Source organism: Copadichromis virginalis, linkage group LG5, assembly GCF_057382275.1.
Source record: "Copadichromis virginalis isolate Kocher_CV1m ecotype Utaka linkage group LG5, C_Virginalis_male_GT1.1, whole genome shotgun sequence".
Lineage (NCBI taxonomy): Eukaryota > Metazoa > Chordata > Actinopteri > Cichliformes > Cichlidae > Copadichromis > Copadichromis virginalis.
In genome coordinates this window covers 6330106-6354631 of record NC_140622.1, presented here as the reverse complement: position 1 = coordinate 6354631, position 24526 = coordinate 6330106, and the positions used below count along the sequence as shown (strand labels likewise).

The window sequence follows — 24526 nt, the reverse complement described above, 5'->3', positions numbered from 1 at the left end:
ACAGAGACCTCCACAGACTAGGCAATGGCACCCTGGCTGCCATTAGGTATCAGTATGAAATCCTTGGACTCATTGTTGGACCCCGCAGTGGTACAATTGTTCAATTTAACTGACATCCCGTGATCTCTGCTTGCCACGTCACTACTACTGTCTTCCTGTTTTGATGCCTCTTTAATGTGGTTGTCTAAGGAACAGAGCTCGGTGGCTGTAAGGGGGCAACGTGACTTACCTTTCTCCAAACCGCATGTCGAAGTGTCCTTGGTGAATATGGCTTTTAGTATAGAAGCACTTTAAGTGCTCAGTAAGAGCAGAAAATTGTTGCATAAATACCTGTGATTTGCTATTTGCCACACCAGTCTGGCTGAGCACTGTAGCCCCACCCACATGCTCTTCAAAACCTTTTGTTTTAGAGGGACAACCATGCATGATATTTTTGATTTCAAAGTTTATGATTATGAATATATAGATTACTGGAGTCAACCATTTTTATTTGGTTTGATGAATCAATTCCACTAATGGAGTGAAGTTTTTTTATAACTGTATCTGTTGATTATTATGATACTCTTCTGTCCTCTCTGACCAGAGTAATAGGATCATAAAAAATGTCCCAGCACATCTCTAATATAGACTTTTTTCCCCCTTATTCAGAAGTTGTTTTCATTCACACACCTAAAGTTATCTGGGTTATATGTCTATATGGGCTGCTGATGGATGATGGGAGAGCTGATTGCAAATGGTTTAAGAAAAATAAAAATAAATGTAAAGGTTTTCTTTCTTTTTTTTCTTCTTCTTGGATTACCCGACAGCAAACCGGCTGTAATATATCTGCACGGCCTTGATAAAGTTGTTCATCAAAATTGACTTGGCTGCTTGGCTTGGTTTCCTCGATGAGAGGAAATTTATTATAAATCAAATTGTAATATTCATTGAAATACATTTTTTGCAAATTGAGACCAGAAAAAATCTAAAGGCTTAGTCCAAATTGACATTCAACGCTATAGCTGATAATCGAGTAAAAGAAAAATGTGCCCTCTTTTAATTGGAGGTTTTATGCATCATCATCATATAATAAAAAGATCATCTGGTCCTTTGCAGGTCTTAAGATTTGGTAAATACAACCTCAACAACATGTCACATGTTAAACTGTCCCATTATTTATTCATGAAAAACTAAGCCTAAACATATTCTCAAACCCTCTTGTTGAACAATAATTGCTGTAATATTCAGTTTCACTCTCACTAAATAACTAGTACATCTAGTTTCTTCAGGATTTATAAGAATGTTTGTTAATATCGTTCATCTAAAAAAGTCATGTTTTCTACTAAGTTTAGCCTTCACATAAAGTGAAGTCAGAGTTTGGTATCAGGGAGTTTTATAATATAATAATAATTAAATTAAAAGTAATTAATAATGAACAATCCAGCGGAAGTACAGTTCGGGTTACAGACTCAGTGTAGTTTTTTGCTGCTCTTTTAGAAATTGTATGTTTGCCACTGCATGTCCGTCATGCATGTCATGGAGTGACATGCATGACGGACATCATGGCATCAACCCACTGAAAGCGTTCCTTTTTTGACTGCAGCTGGGAGAGATTTACTTCTCACAAGCAAACCCACAGCGTCAGACTGAGCTGTTCACACAGTGAAGCTGTTGTTGCATCGTGGAGTCAGCGTTCTGGAGACTGGTGATTCTTTATTTAATTGTCTGCTCTCGATGCAGCATCTGCCTTCTCTGCTTTCACAGCATTTGAGCTAATGTTGGGTCCTCGGTGACACTGTGCCCACCACTTTGTTCATTTGTCATTGTTTTAGATCCATGCTATTTTTTATATAAACATTATTATATTTAGTTCTGCATTTATCTGTGACATTTGTCATAAATGTAATATTTAAGTTTAATGATGAATTTCTATAGATGTTGCAGTCCTAAGCCCTGCTTTGCTCCACTCACTCACTTGATCTTTACTTTGGATTTGTCGTTGAACCAGACATGAGAGCCTATCAAGCAGCCATCTTTACCATTCATCATATAAAAATGCATTACACAGTCATTGAGCATGATGCTCAGCTGGTACAGAACAGTCCTTCACGTCCCATACAGCCATTATTCCATCCAGTACTACTAAACTTGGCACAAAGCCTAATCTCCTGACAGCAGCCAGACACTTTGAGTGACAAATGGAGGGGAGGGAATGAGTGATGGAACAGCTGTGAGTTTTTTGAAAGCATTTTTAACATTTAATGCCGCCAGATGACAAGACTATTTATTCCTCATCTGCTGCTGTCAGTCAGCGCAGCATGTCTCGGGTAAACAAATGGGTCTGAGGGACACCTGTGTGGACCTCGCCACTTTCAAATGATGTACTGTAGCTGACTGTCAAAGACATCTTCAAGGGTGAAAAAGGCTTACTTGATTCAGTTTGTCAGTGCTTAATGATGTTTGGAGAAACAGCGACAGCATCAAAATGTTTTCATGGTTTTTTTTAATGGCACGTGGTCCTGCTGTTTTACAGGGAAATGGACACGAGCGTGACTTTCTGGACGACAGGCGAGTGTTCATCATGGATATGTACAATCGCTACATTTATCCTGGAGACGAATATGCCAAAAGTGAGTGAAAAGCACCGTCGATTTTCCTCTCAAACTGCCTCTTTTGACCTTTCAATTCATAACAATTTTGAAATAATTCGTACCTTCAAACAGGTTTATGCCGTTCACATGTTCTATAGGACGTAAATGCATGAGAAAAACAAACCCAACACTTGTCCAAATACCCCATCAAGGTTGAGGTAGTAGCAGTGGTTAGTTGCCTTCCCCCACTCCCATCCCTTAGATGTCACTGTGTTTTAATTATGCTGTGATTTCCCCGAGCACTACAACTCACTCTGTTAGCACTCAGTGGGAAATCTAGCACGCAGCAGTCCCTGCAACACCATAATCATGGCTTCTGCACAAATTAATCTGTCAATACATTGAAGCTCCTCTGACAGGGACCACATTCCACTGTGTAGCCCCGATTCTAACAATACTCTGCAGAGCAAATGTCGCAGTCTGCCTTTAAAAAAATTCTCTCCGTCCTCCATCCAGTTATCTTGCTTTGCACAATTAATTGAATTTAAGACATTTTATAATTGTCTGTCCCCTTAAGAGAGTAAAATAAATGTATATTCTGGCTTGTTTAAGATAAAAAAAACTGCCGTCGTATTCTTTTTCATATTTTTTCTCTGAGACACATTATTTCTCTGTACCTTTAGAGCCCAAGCTTATGTTTTTTTTTTCTTGAAAGTCTTGTAAAAACTACCAAGAACTTTTTGTTTGACTTTAATGTGCCGTTGCACTGGCTCGTCCTGCTTTTACTGCCTTATTCTGTTTAAAAACAGAATAATTAACCTTTTTCATAATTTTCAAGTTTAATTAGTATCAATGGAGTTAAAGCACTTCTGCAGAATTGTAAAATTTTAGAATGAAGAAATCCAGTTACCTACATTGATATTCTATTAAAAAAATCAGATGTTGTTTTAGTTTGATTTGTTAATCATGTTAGAAACAGAGTATTACTAAAGAAAGTCAATAAAATCTACTGTAAAATATACATGAAAAGGTCTCATAAACAAAAGTCGGAAGAGCTAAATCACACATTGGTCCGGCATCCTTACTTGATACTTGTTATAAATAATTAGCCATCTTCTCCAGTGTCCGTCATACACAAATACAGGTAAAGGGAGCAATGTTGACCTTATTGTTACAGTTTAATGTATTGCTGGTTAAACATGTAATTGATGTGGGTGCTGCTTTTACATGTCACATCCACTGTGTTGAAGATCAGACACGTAACATCCAGCATCCTTGTTATAGAAGTTTGGTTAGTTTATTTTTTTTAAACTGGGGATGCTGAAGATGTAATTTAAGTTGTTTTTACACCTAAAGCCACTTTCACCTACTGACACAGCGCTTTAATCAATCAGTGATAATTTTGTCAACTTATAATTTTCATTAGTTTTCGTTGGCGACAAGAACGAATGCTTGAGGAAAAACACTATGATAAAATGTATTGACACTTTCGTCGATGAATTAAATGCTCCCATTAAAACACAACGTGATGAAAATTCTTGGGAGGAAGAGAAGAGCAGACACATTTCGTGTTTGATGTTAAGGAAAATAAGATTTTTGCAAACGGTGTGGAGAAACTCTCACCGGTAAAACATTTTAGTCAAAGGAATCTACTTCAGAGTTTATCTGTGATAATCTTATATTTTATCAACTGAAACTAAACTAAAATAAATCTGATGGCTAAATTATGACTAAAACTAAATCAACATTTGCTGTAAAAATTAACACTGTATTCAGTACACTTTAAAGGTGCAATATGTAAGATTAATGTTCACAAGTTACAAGTGTAACTTTAGGTGTCTAGCTCTGAAATAAGAAACAAAGAATTACAAGGAATTAGAAGCTTTTCTCATTAATGAAATGTGGTCATATGCAGTGGTACAGACCAGGCATGCAACATGAATACACAGGTGTCTAAACTGACAGCTGTTATTTTAGATTCTGCTAATAGTCTTAGCTAGCTCATAGTTTTCCAATGAACAGCAGCTCTCTGACTGAAAATGGCAACAGTAACTCAAATAAACACATTATAACCATGGGAACAAAGAGGGCATCCTTACTGAACTTTGAAGCACCAAGAACAAGAAACACAGACTCACTAAAATAGGACGGCATAAGGCTGTAAAAATGTTGCCTGATCAGTGTTGATTTCAACATTTGAAAGGTAGGGTCAGGATTTGGTGTAAAATATATTAAGATATTTTCTTGGCACATATTGGATCACTTAGTACCCAGTGAGCATGATTTAAACACAACGTATATGTAGTATTGTATGACCAGAGTGTAGCCATCTTTTTATGGATGCTTCCACAGGACGCAGCATGATTTCACAAAGCTGGCCTCAGTAGCAGATCTCAATCCAAGAGAGCACTCTTGGGATTTGGTGAAATTCAAAGCTGAAAAATCTCTATGTGATGCTATGGAACAAAATCTCTAAGGATTGTTTCCAGCGCTGCGTTGAGTCTGTTTTATGAAGAATTAAAGGAGTTCTGAGAGCAGAAAGGGCTCCGACCTGGGACCAGTAAGGTATCTATAAAGTATCCATATACAAACACAAAGACTCCAAAGTAGATATGCATTGATTTCAATATCTTATTCATTGTCTTTTTACACCACCGTTTTTCAGGTGCAAGTGCTCTTTAGAATGAAAACTACGATTAGCATCCATGAGTAAATCGAATTAAAGTATCATTAATGCTTTATTTGCTCTGTCTGTAGCCCCACTCCTGTGTGACTTCTGTTAACCAAAAATATGGCGTGGGCCGTGTTTAAGCTTTACTTAAAAACTCCTTTGTCCCACACGCCATCAGACTGTTTAACTCCTCCCTGAGGGGAGAGGGAGGGGAAACAGGAGGACAAAGGAGGGGGGAACAACTAAGCTGTAGTGCCTCTTCACCTCACTGTGCAATACCTTTTGTGCAATACTTTTGTAAATAGTCAACGGTGCAATAGACTCAATACTTGAAATGTGCAATTCACTTGTATTTTTATTTTTATTCCTATTTATTCTATTTATCCCCTTTGTATATTTTATTTATATTGTCTCTGTATTTATATATATATGTGTGTGTGTGTGTGTGTGTGTGTGTGTGTGTGTGTGTGTGTGTGTGTGTGTGTGTGTGTGTGTGTGTGTGTATTTTATATATATATATATATATATATAATATTCTGTAACTCTGTAACTTCTGTCGGTGCTGTGCTTTTTTGGAAATCGAATTTCCCAGAGGAACCCACCCGAGGGATTAATAAAGTTCTATCTAATCTAATCTAATCTAAGCTTTACCCTTCCATTTCACTGATTTATACTTGGTGGTTAATGGTCTCACTCAGTGTCATACTATGTCAAACTGCTTGTACTTTTCAATAAAACTGTCTAACCTATTAATAAAAAGTTTTTCTAATATGTATTAAAACAGGGGAAGTATAGACACAAATCTGAGGTTGGAAAGATGATGGCTACTTCCTGCTTTATCTAACAGTAGAAAGATTTTCAATTTACTTGGAAAAGTATCCATTTGGAAGCACATATTACAGATACGAGTCAGAAGTTTTACAATACCATCAATGGCTTCCTTCACTATTGCCACACCAGTTTTATTACAGTCAGTCGACGATTTATTCTTACACTTTCTCATAATATTCATTTCTTTTATTGCTCTCAGAACTCTGCCAGTTCTAAAAGAAATCCTGTTGAAATACTGCAGCAATTCCTAGACCATGTATAAGTGATGTCTTTGGAATCAACTCCCCATAAATGCTTCTACTTTGTATCAGTTGGATTATTGAGTTGCTATGTCCGGTAGCTTCACTGTGTCTTTTATGCACCAGTCTTGTATTAATTTTTTATTCAACAACAGGAGCAATAAAAAGGAAGGTGGAGCTGGACTGGGGCACGGAAGACTCAGAGTACCTTCAGAAGGTTGAGCTCCACATGGAGGGAACACTGAATGAGGTCTTGCCTGATATCATCGTTTATAATGCAGGGACAGACATCTTGGATGGGGACCCACTTGGGGGACTCTCAATATCACCACAGGTACTGTCACTACTGATTATTTTATACAAGGGTTTCAGAGTAGCATTCATTTGCCATTTTTGAGCTGGCAAATGACCTCTGCTAATGACGGTCCAGATGTCTGGGTCATCATCAGTGGAGTTTCCACTCATGCAATAAAAGTTTAGCAGCCCAGCAAACCTATAGTCAGGTAAAAAGAACGTGCTTCTTAATTTGCTTTATGGGTCACCACAGGAGATGAACTTTCTCCATCTCACCCTATCCATATCCATAGTGTTCCATCACATCCATCCATGCTGTCCTCCTGCACTACATCCATGTATTTTTTTGTGGTCTTCCTCTTTTCCTCCTGCCTCGACGCTCCATCTTTAAAATCCTTTATCTAATGTATCCTCCGTCCCTCCTCCACACGTGTTCGAACTGCTCAACCTGAGCTGTCACTCTGATGTACTTATTTCTAATCTTGCCCATCCTGGTCACTCTCAATGAAAATCTTAACATCTTCAACTCTGTCAGGAGCTCAGGCTCCTCTTTTGTTTTGTCTGCCAGCTCCTTGCATGATAACCTTTCCAGCTGTCTCCATCTCATTCATCCACATGTATTCTGTCCTGCTTCTACTAACTTCAGTTCGCCTTTTCTCCAGAGCATACCTGCACCCGTCCAGGCTCTTTATCACCTGCTCTCTACTACAGATCACAGTGTCATCTGTCAACATAATTGTCCACTGAGACTCCTGCTTGACCTCATTAGTCAACCTGTACATCACCATCGCAAACAACATGGGGTGCAGAGCTGATCCCTGAACCCATATGTGACTCCTACCATATACCTCATCACTGTCTTGCTGTCCTCATACATGTCCTGTAACACCCTTACATGCTTCTCTGCCACTAGACTTCCTCGTGCCGTACCACAGTTCCTCTCTTGTGCCTGTCATATGCAGTGTTGGGGAGTAACGGAATACATGTACCGCCGTTATGTATTTAAAATACAAAATATGAGTAACTGTATTCCGTTACAGTTACCGTTTAAAAAGGTGGTATTCAGAATACAGTTACTTTGTTGAAATAAATGGATTACACTGCGGTACTTTCCTGTTTCATTTTGTCGCGGGTCAGGACTGTTTGGGTTTTGTTTGACAGCTACGTTCTGTTGTTCCAGGCGCCAGCGTTACGGTTGCCATGGTTACAGGGCGACGCTCTCTCTCTCTCTCTGCGACTGTGTGTTTCCTGGGTGAGAGAGCGCCTTTTCGTTGTTGTTGTTGTTGTGCTAAGCTAACAGGCAGAATGCTACAAGCATAGCTCTAAAGAATGTAGCATCATGGGCAGTGTAGTCCGTGTTGCAGGGAGAATGGACTGCCATACACGTTATGTGTCTGTGAGCGCGAGGAGGGAGAAAAGGGGGAGTGGAAAGGTACGAGTTGTCATCGAGGAAAAACGGGAGCTGGAAGCATGTAAATATAATAATAACCACTGCAGCCAAGAAGAGAGCCTGATGAGCCCAGTTGTAAGTAAGCTATTAAGACTCGACTGTACACCGTGTTCGTGTTTTCCTCCGAAAACAATAAGTTCCGTTGGAGCAGCCTTTCAACGCCTCTCTCTGTCTCTCGCAAGAAAAGTTGACCCAGACAACAAAGTAAAGCTATTTTTCGGCTACGAGCCGACAGGGACCCCGCCGTATTAGTCAGAGGTCCCTTTACTACAGTTCGGAGTCGCGGACCTTCAGTAATAGTAATAAATCACACAGCAATAGTACATTCACGTTGTTGTAAAAAGCATGATAATATATTAAGTAATCCAAAGTATTCAGAATACGTTACTCTCATTGAGTAACGTAACGGAATACGTTACAGAATACATTTTGGGGCATGTATTCTGTATTCTGTAATGGAATACATTTTAAAAGTAACCTTCCCAACACTGGTCATATGCTTTCTCTAGATCAGCAAAGAAGCAATGAAGCTCCTTCCGACCTCTATACTTCTCCATCAACACTCTGAAAGTATACATCGCATCTGCAGTGCTCTTCTGATTGTCATTTCTCTTCTAAACCTAACTTCAACTACTCTTTCCAATAGCTTCATGGTATAGCTCATCAGCTTTATCTCTCTGTACCTTCTGCACATAACCCTTGTTCATGAAAATAGCTGCCAGTACAGTTCTTCTACTCCTCGGGCATCCTGTCAGTCTCCACAATCACGTTAAAAAGTCTGATGAAAATGTCCAGTGCCCTCTGTCCTCGACATCTGGATCCACTCTTCATATCTGCCCTCACTTCCTCCTTACTAATACTCTACACTTTGTGATTCACTAACTGTCCTCCATCTGTCCTCCTCTCTCTCATATTTTCTATTTTAATGAGTTTCACAAAGTGCTCTGTCCAACACACTCTCTTCAGTCTTTAGTACATTTTCATCTCTGTCCTTAATCACCCTAACCAACAACATAATTTCTCTGCCTAATACCTTACCTACCCAACTCCTCCTCATCACCTCTGTTCCCTTCACCTACATGTCCTGTAGGACATATGCACTGTGTGGAGCAGGGAAATTATTTTACTGCTATTGTTAAATAATTGTCATCATTACCATTGCATTAATAATATAATCTGGAGTTTATATTGTGTTTAGAGGTTTAAACAGTGTGTCTTTCAGAAAGGCTAAAAGTAGCAGGACAGGAAACAGGCTTGGAGAGTTTTGCAGAAGTGGAAGTTATTTTGAGCAGCAGGCTAAGACGAGGCTTTAACAATGTAACAGATAGCTTTAAGAAGGCCTTAAGCAGTTATGACTATTTTATACACAATGCATATCTGTGCTTATTAAAGAGTTGGAGCTCGGTCAATTAATTGGGGGTTGGAAGCTTTGTTCGGCGCGATGTTCGGACAATCTATTGTGCAAGTGACTTGGAGCCATAGAAGGAATTGCAATACATGCTTACAAAACACTTATATATCAGATCATTTTATATTAAGGTTTTAGTAGAGGTTCTTGGTTAAAACATTTATTTAGTAGAAGACATACACATAGTCTCAGTGAGCTTCTGGTCTAGTGAAAGGTCAGAAGTGCAACAGGTGAATTGAGAAAGAGCATTTGAGGACGAGACACAGCAGGTTGGAGGTGAAGAGGTGACACAAAGAGCATGTGAGGTCAACACATACACACACATTAGTTAGATTTATTTAGAGGAGAGATTAGTTATGTCTCGACAAGAAAGAGGAACAATTCACTTTAAGATAAGAACGGAAAGTACCAGCCATGAAAATAGAAGATGATTTTCTGGGTGAAAAGTCATTGTAGTGTTGATCTGATCTATGTATAAAATGTATCTGTGACGCATGAAGGGGCGTCAGTAAATCAAACCCTGATGCTATAAAATATCTGTTCATGCTTTGATTAAGTCGAGGACTACTGGCTGTCTGCGTACAGAGTGTCTTCCCACACGTGTGTTCATTAAAATCATTGTTGGACCAAGACCTTCTGGACCAAGGGTGGTTTGTACTCTCCCTCCTCAATTTTGAACCTTAACAACTGACAATGTTTAATATCAGCCCTTTGACTTGCAGCCACAAACTCCTGTCTGACACTCTCTTCACCTCCACAACACTGTTCACATTCTCTTCCTTCAAGCTTACTCCTATTTTGTTTTGCCTCTTATCTATAACATAAGCATTGTACAGTCTGATCTTGGGATGAATTTGCTAGGACAACCACTCCTGGGAAAACTGACTGCTGGACTTAAAGGGTTATATAAGTTATATAACCCTTTAAGTCCGTGTCCATGTTAATCGACAGCAACTGGATAGTTGTATATGTCTTTCTTCCTGGGAAATGTGTTAACATACATTTGGATTATCCATACCTGGATGATACTTAACCCTATTAATTCCCATGGAAGCCATAACAATGTACTTTGTTTTTCACACACTGCTTCTGTATTTTGGCTTTATTTTTGTGGTGGTATTTACCTCTTTTGATATGCGCACACACACACACACACACACACACACACTGCTAAAAGCAACAATGGAGGACATTTAAAAACCAGAGAAATCCTATAACATATTACTGTTTTATCTGTTCTGACAATATCCATCCGTTTTTGTCAGCTAATCAAAATAAACCATTTATTGCTGTATCTGACCGAGGATGAATATGATACGGTACACTTCCTTTGGTTATATACGCGTTACTTTTTCCATGGTGTCTCATTCTGTCCTCTCCCTCCAGAGCTGCACATATGCAGTCTGTCTGAGCGACCACACAGTTAACAATTAGCAACATTTAACCAAAAATTGGGCTGCATGTGTTCAGAGAACTAATGTTAGTCTGATACCTTTGATATGTTCTGTTTTTTGTTTGTTTGTTTTTTGTGACTATCCCTACAGTGTCACAGATTCAGCTCCGTATTTTAGCACGGAGTAGGGCTGTGCGATATGACCAAAATCTCATATCCTGATGTAAGACATCTATCGTCCGATAACGATATAAATCACAAAAATTTTACATTTTCTGTAAATTCTGTGAATCTCGGGCAGCTTGACTTGCGTGAAGTGTTTCCAGCTGGGCGTGGTGTACCTTGAGTCAAGTGTTTTAACCGATGCATGAAACCAAGGGCGTAGAGTTGGCATGGAAGGGACATGTCCCCACGAATAATTTGATCTCTTCAAGTAAAGAAAAAAAAAACAGAAAGAAAAAGAAAAACGATCTGTCAGCGTCTCATTCACCCAGTGGTGCAGAAAGAGCTAAATTACGTTCTCTACTGGAGTCCTACCTCATGTGACAAATATGGGCAATGTGATTGGCTGTGCCTCTCAGGGAGCTCTGTTTAGTTTTAGCAGCAGCAAGCCTGCGCTGCGAGGACCTGCAAGGAGGAGAGGAGGATGGCAGCAAAAAGGAAGAACCTGGATATAAGAAAGTGTTTTCAAAGAAACCTGTAAGTCACTTAAAGCCAAGTTAACTCATAAAATGTGTCCGTCACAATAACGTTACAGGCTATGCTAGGCTTTGGCCCACATCAGTCTAAAACTGTATGTAACCACGAATAACGTTTTTTGGAAACTACCTGCACAACATGCAGCACTATTAGTTATCTCGGTCTCAGAGCAGCATTTCTATTTTTGATTGAAGGTGTCAGAGAAAACAGCAGCCTCGAGCAAGCCAGGATATTAGTTTACAGAGGCTGTTAGAATTATATGTCTAACGTTAAAATGTTGGAGACACAATAATTTCATCCTAATGGTAATGATAATTTCATAGGGTTAATTTTTGAGACAAAATATCACAAAGTAGTCATGATTTTGCAAATATTCCACCTCGTAGTGCAGTTTGCACAAATTGTTTTTAAAATGCACTCACACTACAAACATTACTGATGAGTCTAGATCTGCACAAACTGACAGAAACACTGAAGCAGCTCCACATTTTATTCTTATTGTCATGTATGTCCTATTTGTCAGGTGACAGGCGAACCAACACAAAGCTCAGAGATCAATGGTGATACAAGATCACAGGTGAAATTGGCTGATGACCTGTTGGTTCATGACTGTATTTGAAGCACATGTGTGACTGCATGTATTTGGAATGTCTTACTGTTATTTATCAGGTGACAGAGGCAGCTCTGCCGTGTTGTAGCTCGGACAGAGGTGAAGAGGCGAGGTCACGGGTGACTGACTGATGTTTTGGTGCTATAGATTAACGAGAGGAGCAGGCATGTGTTTATCTCTTTCACATAGTGGACATTGAGTTGTTGTGTGGGACACCAGTAGTCCATGTCTGTTGCTGTAACAGTAGTTCATGTTGAGAATAAAAAATCCCAGCTCACTGAGTTGATAGGAGCAATAGTGCCTAAAATGTTGCATAATTTTGCTGAGAGATCTTTTACTTTGTGGTAATCTTAGACGAGTAGTTTTATGGACAAAAGCCACCAGGCCATTCAGTGTTCCCTTAGTGCTAATGTATAAGAGATGTTGGTGTACTATAACTGAACCAATGTTGTGAAGTCCTTAAAGTCATATTCTTTTATTGTCTTAACTGTATTTGAAGCTATTTTTATTTTTGTATGATACTTGATTTATATGGATTATGGCTGAAGTAAACTAAAGCCTAAAATACTTAGTCATTTGCCTAATAGTAATTTAACATTATATAATTCACTTATAAAACTACGAATTGTAATTTTAAATGGTTAAAAAGCATGTAGAATAGCATATGTAGGCCAGAATATTTCTCCTTTTATCAAGAAGCAAAGACAAAAAGGAAAAAAAAAAGAAACAGGCAGCGTTCGGTAGTTGAATCATCCGTCCCCACCAATGCCTAAACCAAATCTACGCCCTTGCATGAAACGATACATTTTTAGACATAAGTTGTAACGGCCGCCGTTTTCTTTGTATTTGTTACACGGCGTGCTGCGGGGAAAAGCCTGTTCTAACGTTTGAGTCTAAGGTTCATGTTTTAGCACCTGGCGGCTCTTTTTTAATTCTCACCCGTAAATAATCTGCTCTTTCACGTGATTCAGTTTATTTTGAAAAGTCTCAACAGGATCTTGAGCTTTATTGTGAAAGGTTTATGTGGAAAATAAACAAGCGGACATGCGATGGTTTTACCGTTGTTGTTGCTAGGGACAACGCATAAAAACAGGCGCTTGTCCATCTGTAGTGTGGTTATATTAAATATAAGAGAAAGAGAGAACTTTAAGGAATTAATAGAACCACTACAGTGACCATCAAAACCATGAAAAAATATTGCTGTAAACAGTTTATTTTGCGACACCACGAAACAAACGATAGCGTAAAATGAAACGATAGACGTTTTTATATCGTCATCTGATATATATCGTTATATCGAACAGCCCTAGCACTGAGGTCATAACATTGAGTTTTACTGAACTATATGTTTTTATATTTAGCCCTGCTTCTAATACTTACCTCACATCCAGGTTTATTACTTTAGCGGTGTGGTCAATGTCCTGTACCCAATATTTATTGTAGTATGTAGTTTATAAACAGGAAGTATAAATACAGTGCAGTCTTGTAAGAACTTCACCACCTATGACTAGGTCAGGGGTCGGCAACCCGCGGCTGAATAAAGAGCATGCGGCTCTTTAGTCTTTATTTTGCGGCTCCGGGTGGTTTGGGAAAATAAGTTAGAAGTATTTAGCTGGAGTGTATTTTATTTGTGTTTAGTTCTTTTTTTAACTTGTAGTTCTAAATTGGAAGAGTATTGTGATTTTGAAATATAAAAATAAAATTATATCTTATTATTTTTTCATCGCTCAAAATAAGCGTCACACTCGCGGAAGCCGGTTTACCCGCCGAAACGCCGTGCATTTATCGAGACTTTCATCCCCAGGTAGGCCAATTATGGATCTTCGGATCCACATTATGTCAGCAGCTGTTCTCCAGCTGAACTATGTTAAAAACAAACACCGCTCACGCCTCACAGACGACAGCTTACAGTCCTGCGTAAAGATGAAAGCCCCGTTTTGCAGACGCTGTGCGCAGAGGTTCGGGACCATAAGTCTTATTGTAAACATATCACGAGAAACCCGACGATGTTTCCATGAACACGCTTTTCAGCATCTCTTTATTGACCACTTTTCACACGGTTGCTGTACGCATACAGCCGGCTGTAGCTTTTCAGCTCACAGCCCGACACACACCAACACAACAGCAGAGACTTTAAGGCAGCGAGGCGTGATTGCGGGTTGTGCGTCCGCAGACCACGCCCCGCCACACACATTAACCAGGTAAAATACATATTTAGGCAGAATTTTGCAAATATCTATTTTTTTTTTTTTTTTTAGCAGCATGGAGCTTTTTTTCCAATTACTTTTTAAAAGTCAGGTCAAGGCTCCAAAAGCCCAAAGGAGATATAAGGGTGGCTCACGACAGTTTTTGTTTGCTACATGGATCATTTTAGTTCAGCTTTCCTTTTGTCATATTTCTTTAAGAGTTCAAAATGTGTTAATTACATAAATAAAATGTAATTTTCTCTGTAGCACTTCATGGATCTCATAAGCAACACACTGTAGTTGCTTTTTACTTTTAAAAAGCAGTTAAAAACTTTTCTGTTCAAACAAGCCTTTTGTTGATCTACGCATTTTATATTCTTTACATTATTTACATTTGATCTTTTACATTGTGTATAATGTCTATTGATTGTATTGTTTATTTTAATATTTGTGTACAGCACTTTGTGAGTGCCTGTCTGTGAAAAGCGCTTAATAAATAAACTTTACTTACTTCCTTTAGTTGTTCACACAAAGCATAAAGGTAAAAAAAAAAACAATATATACAGTGTTATCTTCATTTTAGATTTCAAAAAGTATTTGCAGCTCCCAGTGTTTTCTTTTGTGTGGAAACCGGGTCCAAGTGGCTCTTTGGGTGTTAAAGGTTGCAGACCCCTGGACTAGGCAGTCAGAGGATGATCAAACATTTGTCAGTGCTGGAAAAATGTATAAAGGTAAAGTTGATATGAAAGTTGAAATGTGTCATAGGTATACATGATGAATCGGGCACTGAGTAGGGATAGCTGATTCTGGAAGTGTTTTTAATTACTGTAAAAAGCTTAAATGTATGGAAGTGTGTTTATTGAAATCCCCAAAAGAGAAAACAGTGTCTGGTAATAATGTGACACATACGCTCAGCTCCTGTTGCCATGGAGAAGAGCCTAGGCAGAGAAAAATCTCTGTAGCTGTAGTAAATCTAGACCACATCATTGTTTCAGCTGGGGCCAAATCACTTCACCACAGCTGCTGAATTCATTCCTCACCTTAATCCTATAATAACATGTCTACAAAACATAATCGCTGGGCCTGCCCCAAAACTCATGTTTGTGACATTTGGAAGTTTTCAAATGTTTGCTTCGGTGACAGAGTGGTTCTCTGGAGGTTTATCAGAGCTCAGTGGGAGACATTTCTTTTAATGAGGACGACCTGCAGCTCAAAAGTCAATGCAAAACAGAGAATGAATGAAGCAGTTAAAAGATGTGAGGGTTAAAGCTAATAATCATATTCATCTGGGCGCAGCGTTTCTGTGTATCCCACAGTTTCTTAGAACCAGTTGCATGTAATTGGCAGCTGGATGCTCTATCAGATGATTTTGGGACATTAGAGGACACACAGTGTTAAAAGTCTTTAGGCTCATAATCTTACGTTGTATAATTATGTCTTATTCAGACATTGCTTATCAGACGAACTGTGTAGGTTTCTTTATTAAATAAATAATAATAGCTCTAAACAGCTTTCCTATCCACCACAACTAAGCAAAAGCATGGTTGGGTTTGACACAATTAGGACAACATTCATTGGATACACTACGCAACTTGGAGGTGCAAATTTTTATACAGATTTCAGCCTCAAATATTTAAGTGTTACTTGCTCTCCCACCATCGGTCCTGTACACTGCCAGCCGGGATTATTAGCTGAGACAACCATGACTTGGAGGGAAAACATCAGGATGTGATTAATTTGGGAACAAAAAACAATGAAGATTCAAGTTACTAAGATTTATTAAGGTCACTGAAACCAGTATATAAATTACAAGATGCAAAAACAAAAGGAAAGAAAGAAATTAAATATCTGATGTCATAGAATTTCAACAGCTTTCGTTTGTTTGTTAGGCTGATTTTGGTTTAAAATGGGAAACATACAAACTGTCTTATATGTGAGAAAAATGCGCCACTCAGTTCCTTCTCTCAAACAGGGTTTTCATTGAGCCTGGATAGTCAGAAGTGACTCTGAGTATGCACCACATTTCACTGAATCGAGTCTCTACTAAATATGCTTGACTATGCTGGCAGTTTAAGTGAGTGGGGTGAAGACAAGACTCAAGACTGGGCCTAGTCTGCTTTATTTATTTAAAATAACAATTATGTTTTGGTAGACTGAAGCACACATCAAAGAATGAGAGCACGCTGTAGCTGCAGCTGATCACTGAGTATTGTACTTCATTTTGGCAGTCAGCAATTTGAATTCATGTGCTTGATATTCGTTACATAGTGTATTAACTTTCCTAGAACCATTTCATTAGTGTATATCATTAAATGTATGTACAGAGACTTGTATAACTGTAAATCATTTGTTTTCACCACAATCAATTTTAAATGCAGATGGAAGCCTTACTAATTTCCTCTAATTACTGAAATAAAAAACACTGTGTCAAGCATGTTTATTCAGTGCTAACTGGTTCATTATTTCTCCTGTCAGACCAGTATCAAGTGGTGTTTGAATGTGCGTGGGTGTAGACAGCAAGTGATTAACCATTAATTAAAAACACGTTTTGGATAGACTGCATGTATTTGCATTTGTTGGAGCGCTTGCATTAAGTCATTAGAGTAAATGGGGGGCCCGAGATACAAAACCAGCTGTTAACTGCTGTGCAGCTGTGTGAAGTTGAGCCGTGTAGCCTGAATCTAAGGTTTCACTGAAATGTATTTTGAAGCAAAGTAGTATTAACATGGTTAATAGATGGTTAAACATTAAAGTCATTTGTATGTTTGTCACTTGCACACCAGGATGTCAACAGTTGGGTTTTGAGTCCCACAATTTGAAGTTTTAGCGTTGGTGTTTTGGCTGCTAACATTAGCTAGTTAGCAGATGCATTCATAAATGGTGTGGGTGGCACCAATTAGTCAGTATCTATATAAAGAAGAATTGAATTGAATGTCCAGGTGGGAGGCCAAAACAGGGTTTTACTTTTCTTGTAACACATTGTTACAGAATTTGTTGTTTTGGCATTGGAGACCCCAGCATCTGTTCGCTTCCTTGTGTTCATTTTGCCTTTATGAATTTGCTATCTAACTATTGGAAAAAACCTGTGAAAAAAATGATATGCCCCTGATCCAGGGCCTGTTTAATAGTTTTTGATTTAAGATCTGGGTTTGCTAGTATCTTTTAAGTTAGGCCTTGTGTACTGTAAGGTATTTAATGTTATGGATGAGGTAAATCTGTTTGGTGCAATGCAGATGTTCTTTTGTGTTGAACTATAACATGCCCAGGCCTATGATTCCAGCCCATTCGTGTCTAATATTGAATGAATCTGCACTGCTTTAGTAGCAGGAAAGAAAAATGTGTAACTGGCAGGCTCAGCTGAATCAGGCCACATGGGCTCTTCATGTAACTAATTTATCAGGAAATTTCAAATTGTACTGAGAGCTGGTCAAAATGAGCCAAATTGGAATTTATTACTTACTGTGCAGAGATTTCCAGCCAGTGATCCTGTGAATCCCAGAAAGTAATTGGCGCAAATAAGGTAAATGTGCAGGATGTGTTAGTTGTGGTGGCACGCTCTTGTATGTTGCAGACCTATTTTGTTCATTTAAACTGGTAAATGTCCTTTAAAAAAAAAAAGCAGCGTGCAGCTTAAATAATTATTATTTGAAGTTCTGGCTGAACATGTGTTTCTGCCATGCTTAATAATGTTCCAAATCACTCAGTGTTTTAACAGATGTTCCATAATAAATGACAGTGTTGACACAAACTATTGACTGTTTGAATCCCTCCACAGACATGCATGTGTGCTTCTTCCTCTAGCTGTTCCAGAGCTCAGTAACTCAGTGTAGTGGATTTCATGACTTTGTCCTTGGGTTCAGATCAGGACTCTGGACTAGACATGTCGATGTTATCAGCATGTTCTATCAAATCTTTTATCAATGAGATGCAGAGATGAGAAAAGAAGTCCAGAGAATCCAGAGAAGGTAGTGCTTGAAAGCATAGACAGGCTGCCTCTTCTTCTAACTTTCTTCTCCTTCTTCTCTGCCAGGGCATTATAAAGAGAGATGAGCTCGTGTTCAGGGCTGCGAAGCGTCGGGGGATCCCCGTACTCATGATGACATCCGGAGGATATCAGAAGAAAACAGCCCGCATAATCGCAGACTCCATCCTCAACCTGCACCGGCAAGGTCTAATAGAAGGCAACGCGGCGGAAGGAGAGGGATCGACACCGCTGACGACCCACATGACGCCCACCTCTGGATCGGCAGGGTCAACATCCACAGCTGTCTGAGGAGCCTCTAACACTAAGATACCTGACTTTAAAGCACTAAGTAACTTTATATTGTGCTGTGATCGTGTGACAGCTGTTGTAACATTCAACACTTGTCTAAACTCAGATTATGTAACAAGAAGTTTGCACATGTACACTTAAATATTCATAAGCTTTGGTAACATTTTCACATTTGTTATGCGCAGGTTGACACGTACTCAAAGGGAATAATCATTCCGAGGGGAAAAGCTGTCTTTAAACAACCGTGTTTTCACAGCTACGACTTTCATATGGCACAAAAGAGCTTTTTAAATGTTTAATCAGTAGGAGAGTTATGGGTTTTATGTGTAATGTGTGATCAGCATTTTGGCTAAAGGTAATCTTTAATCTCAGGAAATGCAAAACTAATAATAGCATATGAAGCATATGCTATATTAAGGCTTGATGTACTTAAATAATATACTTCCAATGTATGTGTAAATAATGTCTCAAGTTATAAATATAAAACATATATAATATAAAAACAAACATAACCGCACATGAAAGTGTAATTATCTTAATCAGAAGTAATCGTTGGGTGAATTTTAACATTGAAAGAAGATCAAATCTATATATATAAGTGACTAGTGTCTTAATTGAGATGAGTTTTGTGCTTTGAATCCAATCTAATATGTACAGTTAATGTTTAAAGTTATTACAGGTATTAATTGTCCCTGTAATTGGAAAGATTTGAGACACTAAAACTTTTGACTGAGCACTTTAACTGCTGAAACTCACGTCCCCCAACGTTTTAGACTCCTGAAATTCAGTCTGCTTCTTCCAGCATGTCTAGATTTAAGTCTAAAACCCAGAGTGTTCAGTGATTAATGAGAAAGCCTGTACAGCAGGGTTTCCAGTGGCTTTCACTTTTGATTGGTTGTTTATAGGTAGACACAGAGCTTCCCTAATGATGTTTACACATGTCGAAACTTTGTAAAAGGAGCCACAAAAACACTCAGATCAATATGATTAATGCAGCAGCTGAAACAAAATCACCGCTTCCAAACAATACTAAAGACATCGTCTGACACAGACTGAATACAAGCTGTGTGCTGGGGTGTAATGATCACTACGACATTTTACTATCAATCTCTGCCTAAAACATGCACGAACTGAGGTCACAGTGCATCACCAGCCTTTCTGTGAAATACTGGCATTGTCCTTCTTTGCTAATATAAGCTGATATCATATGACAGGGCATAGTGGTGGTCCCACGTGAACCTACACTGCAAAAACCCACCTCCTTAATACTAGATAAATACACTTATTTTTGGTGAAGATTTGCTTAAAACAAGTGAAATTATCTGCCAGTGGGGTAAGTTATTTTTTCTTATTAAGATTTCTTGAAACAAGAACAATATCTAAATTTAAATAAAGCTAAAAAATAAGTCTTTTACACTTATTCCAGGGAACAAATCAGAACATTGAAACTTAAAATAAGCTTTAACCACTTATTCTAGGGAACAATTAGATCGTTAAATCTTAAAATAAGCCTTACACACTTATTCCAGGCAACCAATCATGGCAATTGAAACCTAAAATAAGCTTTAACCACTTGTTCTAAGCAAAATGTTGAGGAAAATAGGCATAAAACACTTATTCTAAGGAACAAATCAAGGCAAATAATCTAAAAAACTAGTACATTAAATCATTTTAAATAAGTCTTCTCATCAGAAATTGATGCTTCTTTCCTGTGTGACAAAAAATAGGAGACAGATGTTTGTTTGTTGTTTGTTTGTTTTTTAAGTTAATTCCCAATTAAACTGTTTTATTGCTAACTACATTGCTGCCTGTATTATTGTTGAAGTCCTAAACGTCACCTTTAAAGTGTTTGTGCTAATAACATCATGTACAGTCAGACAGGCATGGAGAACAGCACTGAGAGGCTTTGAACAGATCACATAGTTCAATTCAACATATAATGCTTTAAGAATGCACAAGCATCTACTTAAAATCTATTTAATTTATCATCTGTGATATTATTATGTACAAGTCCAATGTATTTTGTTCATCTCCCTTAAATAAACAGGCAGCCTTAAAGTATGAAATATTCATATACAAATACACATATAAATGTGTGAACTATCTCAGTGGCTGATAGTGCTCCACAGGCCTCAGTGTGAGCTTGAAGACATTTATAATGTTTAAGTAGTTTAATGTGCAGGTGCTGAAGATAAACACATTTTGAATGAAAGCTGGGGAACTTTGGTAGCACAGAAACAAGTGGCTATTCTTTGTGACCATATGGATCACTCATATTACCATTATTTCAAATACTCAAAAAAGCTGGGGTCCAGGGTATAATTGGCCGTTTTTGACTACTTTTGATTTGGCCTCTAAATTTTACCTTTAAAAACTTTATCTTGCCAATCTGTTATTTTCTCATTTTGACAAACTGTATCAGCACAATTTATCTAAATACAGACCAAATTTTACAAGTAGAAAGTGATATTTTTGACTGTAAAAACCACAAGCATGTTTAACGAATCGTTTTCATAACTTAAATTGCAAATAGAAATTGTACATTTTTAAAAAGTTATATGGTACTATTTACCTAAAAATGCAGCCAAGGCTCAGACGTTTTTTATATAACCATTTCAAACTATTTACAGAACAATCAGGTGCTCTGCATCAAATAAGAAGGCACAAAAATTATTTATGCAACTCCAAAAATAGTTTGTGTCCACTATAACACAGATGAGAACAGCACAGGGATAAACCTGCAGGTCTGACAGCATCTGTGTCACTCAGCGTTTACACTGCAATCTGCCTTTGGTGGCTTTTTTGCAGCAACTGTGACGATCACTAGTAGAACTGACACACAAAACAACGACTACACTACACACTAACTACACAAGACAACACACTAACTTGAGACTCCAAACACAGTAAACCTCACAAATTTCTCATGTATCAAAACTGTCTCGCTCTCTCTTTCGCTCACTCCTAAAACTTCCCCCTCTTCCCAAACAACCAAATGCCACATGTTGCCATATCATTTTTTTGATTGGTCGACGTGGTACATTTTTCCACCAATAGGGAAGGAGTGTTTTTTTCTTTTTTCACCAATGACTGTTGCTTTTCACTCACAAGCAAAGCGTGTTTGCTAGCGCTCTCCTTAGAAAACGCTGTTTTTTCCGTTTCTTTCCAGAGTAAACGCCACTGTTTTATTAAAAACAAAAAACACCGGTTTTACGTGGCCTACACAATTTAAACACTGGTATATAGTTTGAAGTTCGCACGTTCGACCCAAGTTGAAATGGAGACTCTGGGTCCGTCGACCCCAGAGGTTAACCAGAAAGCCTTAAGTTAGCTAGTTATGTATCAGGCTAATGTTTAAAGCTTTCACTTGAGTAAATTAACTCATATCACTGCTAAGTAATGTTAGCTAAGTTCACAGCATATTCCATAATAGCGCTGCCATACTGCATCACACTCAGTGCATTTCAATCATTTCTCCAGCGAGTTTGATAGCTAGCAAAATAATAATCATAATTTTTTTTAAATAGCATGTGTAACGTACACGTACTGGAAAATTATTTACTAGGACTCACCTATCATGCGACTGGAGAGCGCAAACTCCGCCATTGTTGTTTTCCATCAAACACTCATTAAAACAGCAACCTACAGATACAGTGGGGCAAAAAAGTATTTAGTGAGCCACCGATTGTGCAAGTTCCCCCACTTAAAATGATGACAGAGGTCAGTAATTTGCACCAGAGGTACACTTCAACTGTGAGAGACAGAATGTGAAAAAAAAATCCATGAATCCACATGGTAGGATTTGTAAAGAATTTATTCGTAAATTAGGGTGGAAAATAAGTATTTGGTCACCTCAAACAAGGAAAATCTCTGGCTCTCACAGACCTGTAACGTCTTCTGTAAGAAGCTTTTCTGTCCCCCACTCGTTACCTGTATGAATGGCACCTGTTTGAACTCATCATCTGTATAAAAGACACCTGTCCACAGCCTCAAACAGTCAGACTCCAAACTCCGCCATGGCCAAGACCAAAGAGCTTTCGAAGGACACCAGGAAAAGTATTGTAGACCTGCACCAGACTGGGAAGAGTGAATCTACAATAGGCAAGCAGCTTGGTGTGAAAAAATCAACTGTGGGAGCAATCATCAGAAAATGGAAGACATACAAGACCACTGATAATCTCCCTCGATCTGGGGCTCCACGCAAGATCTCATCCCGTGGGGTCAAAATGATCATGAGAACGGTGAGCAAAGATCCCAGAACCACACGGGGGGACCTGGTGAATGACCTGCAGAGAGCTGGGACCAAAGTAACAAAGGTCACCATCAGTAACACACTACAACGGCAGGGAATCAAATCCCGCAGTGCCAGACGTGTTCCGCTGCTGAAGCCAGTGCATGTCCAGGCCCGTCTGAAGTTTGCCAGAGAGCACATGGATGATACAGCAGAGGATTGGGAGAATGTCATGTGGTCAGATGAAACCAAAGTAGAACTTTTTGGTATAAACTCAACTCGTCGTGTTTGGAGGAAGAAGAATACTGAGTTGCATCCCAAGAACACCATACCTACTGTGAAGCATGGGGGTGGAAACATCATGCTATGGGGCTGTTTTTCTGCCAAGGGGACAGGACGACTGATCCGTGTTAAGGACAGAATGAATGGGGCCATGTATCGTGAGATTTTGAGCCAAAACCTCCTTCCATCAGTGAGAACTTTGAAGATGAAACGAGGCTGGGTCTTCCAACATGACAATGATCCAAAACACACCGCCCGGGCAACAAAGGAGTGGCTCCGTAAGAAGCATTTGAAAGTCCTGGAGTGGCCTAGCCAGTCTCCAGACCTCAACCCCATAGAAAATCTGTGGCGGGAGTTGAAAGTCCGTGTTGCTCGGCGACAGCCCCAAAACATCACTGCTCTCGAGAAGATCTGCATGGAGGAATGGGCCAAAATACCAGCTACTGTGTGTGCAAACCTGGTAAAGACCTATAGTAAACGTTTGACCTCTGTTATTGCCAACAAAGGTTATGTTACAAAGTATTGAGTTGTATTTTTGTTATTGACCAAATACTTATTTTCCACCCTGATTTACGAATAAATTCTTTACAAATCCTACCATGTGGATTCATGGATTTTTTTTCACATTCTGTCTCTCACAGTTGAAGTGTACCTCTGGTGCAAATTACTGACCTCTGTCATCATTTTAGGTGGGGGAACTTGCACAATCGGTGGCTGACTAAATACTTTTTTGCCCCACTGTATGTTAGCGCACTCATCCCCGACTGTCCGAGGGAGGGGCGGGGTCACACGTTGAAACAGACAGAGATCGAGATCTCGCAAAACTAACTCAGGATCTCGCAAAACTTTTGCAAGATCTCGCAAAACAAACTCGGGATCTTGCAAAACATTTGCGAGATCTCGCAAAACAAACTCGGTATCTCGCAAAACAAACTCACAAAAGTTGAATTCCAACAATGGCGGCAGCTACTTAGTTGTAATATTACTCTTTCTGGATCATAAAATACACTTTTAAGATATTTTGAGGCGTGAATGTAGTTGTGTAAATGTCAGATATCTGCTCGGTTTACAAGACATCACATATTTGCAAAAGTGCTCCGACGTTTTCGGAGATCTGACATCAACCATCTCGAAGCTAACGGGAGGTCGAGACCTACTACAGCCGGGAGGAACACCGCTTTCCCGGCACATCGTGCCTGGACCTCCCGGTCGGCTTCGAGCTGGCGGCTAAAACTTTTGCGAGATCCCGAGTTTGTTTTGCGAGATCTCACAAAACTTTTTTTTCTCCAATGTCCCCTGCGGGGCTCCGTACTAAACCAGTTAGCTACTCAACATATAAAATGTAATAAAAAGAGCATTTGCAATTTTAAACAGAATTTGCAGAACAGA

At 38.9% G+C, this 24526-nt stretch overlaps 1 protein-coding gene across 1 annotated transcript in view; it reads left to right on the top strand.

Moving 5' to 3' along the window:
- The window catches only part of hdac11 (histone deacetylase 11), a 50066-nt gene extending 29641 nt beyond the window's left edge, over positions 1–20425 (top strand). Inside the window, exons 9-11 of the mRNA XM_085455651.1 lie at positions 2513–2609; positions 6467–6645; positions 18382–20425. Coding sequence (XP_085311777.1) covers positions 2513–2609; positions 6467–6645; positions 18382–18624 — 519 coding nt within the window. The 3' untranslated portion in view covers positions 18625–20425. The remainder of the gene's footprint in view (positions 1–2512; positions 2610–6466; positions 6646–18381) is intronic.
- The last annotated feature ends 4101 nt before the right edge of the window (positions 20426–24526 follow it).